The 525-nt window shown below is 60.0% G+C and overlaps 1 protein-coding gene across 1 annotated transcript; it reads left to right on the top strand.

The window, feature by feature from the left end:
- Nucleotides 1-9: 9 nt before the first annotated feature.
- On the top strand, nucleotides 10-522 carry LOC115285262 (histone H3.1-like; the record flags this gene model as incomplete). The annotated part of the gene is made up of 1 exon (XM_029931571.1): nucleotides 10-522. A coding segment is annotated over exon 1 (319 nt), but the record flags the coding sequence as incomplete, so codon positions are not given.
- Between the last annotated feature and the right edge of the window lie 3 nt (nucleotides 523-525).

Raw genomic sequence — 525 nt, 5'->3', positions numbered from 1 at the left:
AAAAACAGCAGGGATAACGGGATAGCCAATGAAACTGCACGGTTGGTGGAAAATTCAGGGATAGACCAATCAGAGTCTGTAGCCTTGTAGTGAAGCATTTTTCTCATCCAATCACTACACCCTACGTACTATAAATACCGGCGAGGTTTTTGCTTAGTTTACTTGTGCCTGTGTGTGGTGTGTTCTTGTAGATTTGCTTCGTCATGGCTCGCACGAAGCAGACGGCGCGCAAGTCGACGGGCGGCAAGGCCCCGCGCAAGCAGCTGGCCACCAAGGCGGCCCGCAAGAGCGCGCCGGCCACCGGCGGCGTCAAGAAGCCGCACCGTTACCGGCCCGGCACGGTGGCCCTGCGCGAGATCCGCCGCTACCAGAAGTCCACGGAGCTGCTGATCCGCAAGCTGCCGTTCCAGCGGCTGGTGCGCGAGATCGCGCAGGACTTCAAGACCGACCTGCGCTTCCAGAGCTCGGCCGTCATGGCGCTGCAGGAGGCGTGCGAGGCCTACCTGGTGGGGCTCTTCGAGGACA

Source organism: Suricata suricatta, unplaced genomic scaffold (assembly GCF_006229205.1).
Source record: "Suricata suricatta isolate VVHF042 unplaced genomic scaffold, meerkat_22Aug2017_6uvM2_HiC HiC_scaffold_60856, whole genome shotgun sequence".
Lineage (NCBI taxonomy): Eukaryota > Metazoa > Chordata > Mammalia > Carnivora > Herpestidae > Suricata > Suricata suricatta.
The sequence above is the reverse complement of the archived record's forward strand: the minus strand, read 5'-3'. Positions and strand labels throughout refer to the sequence as shown.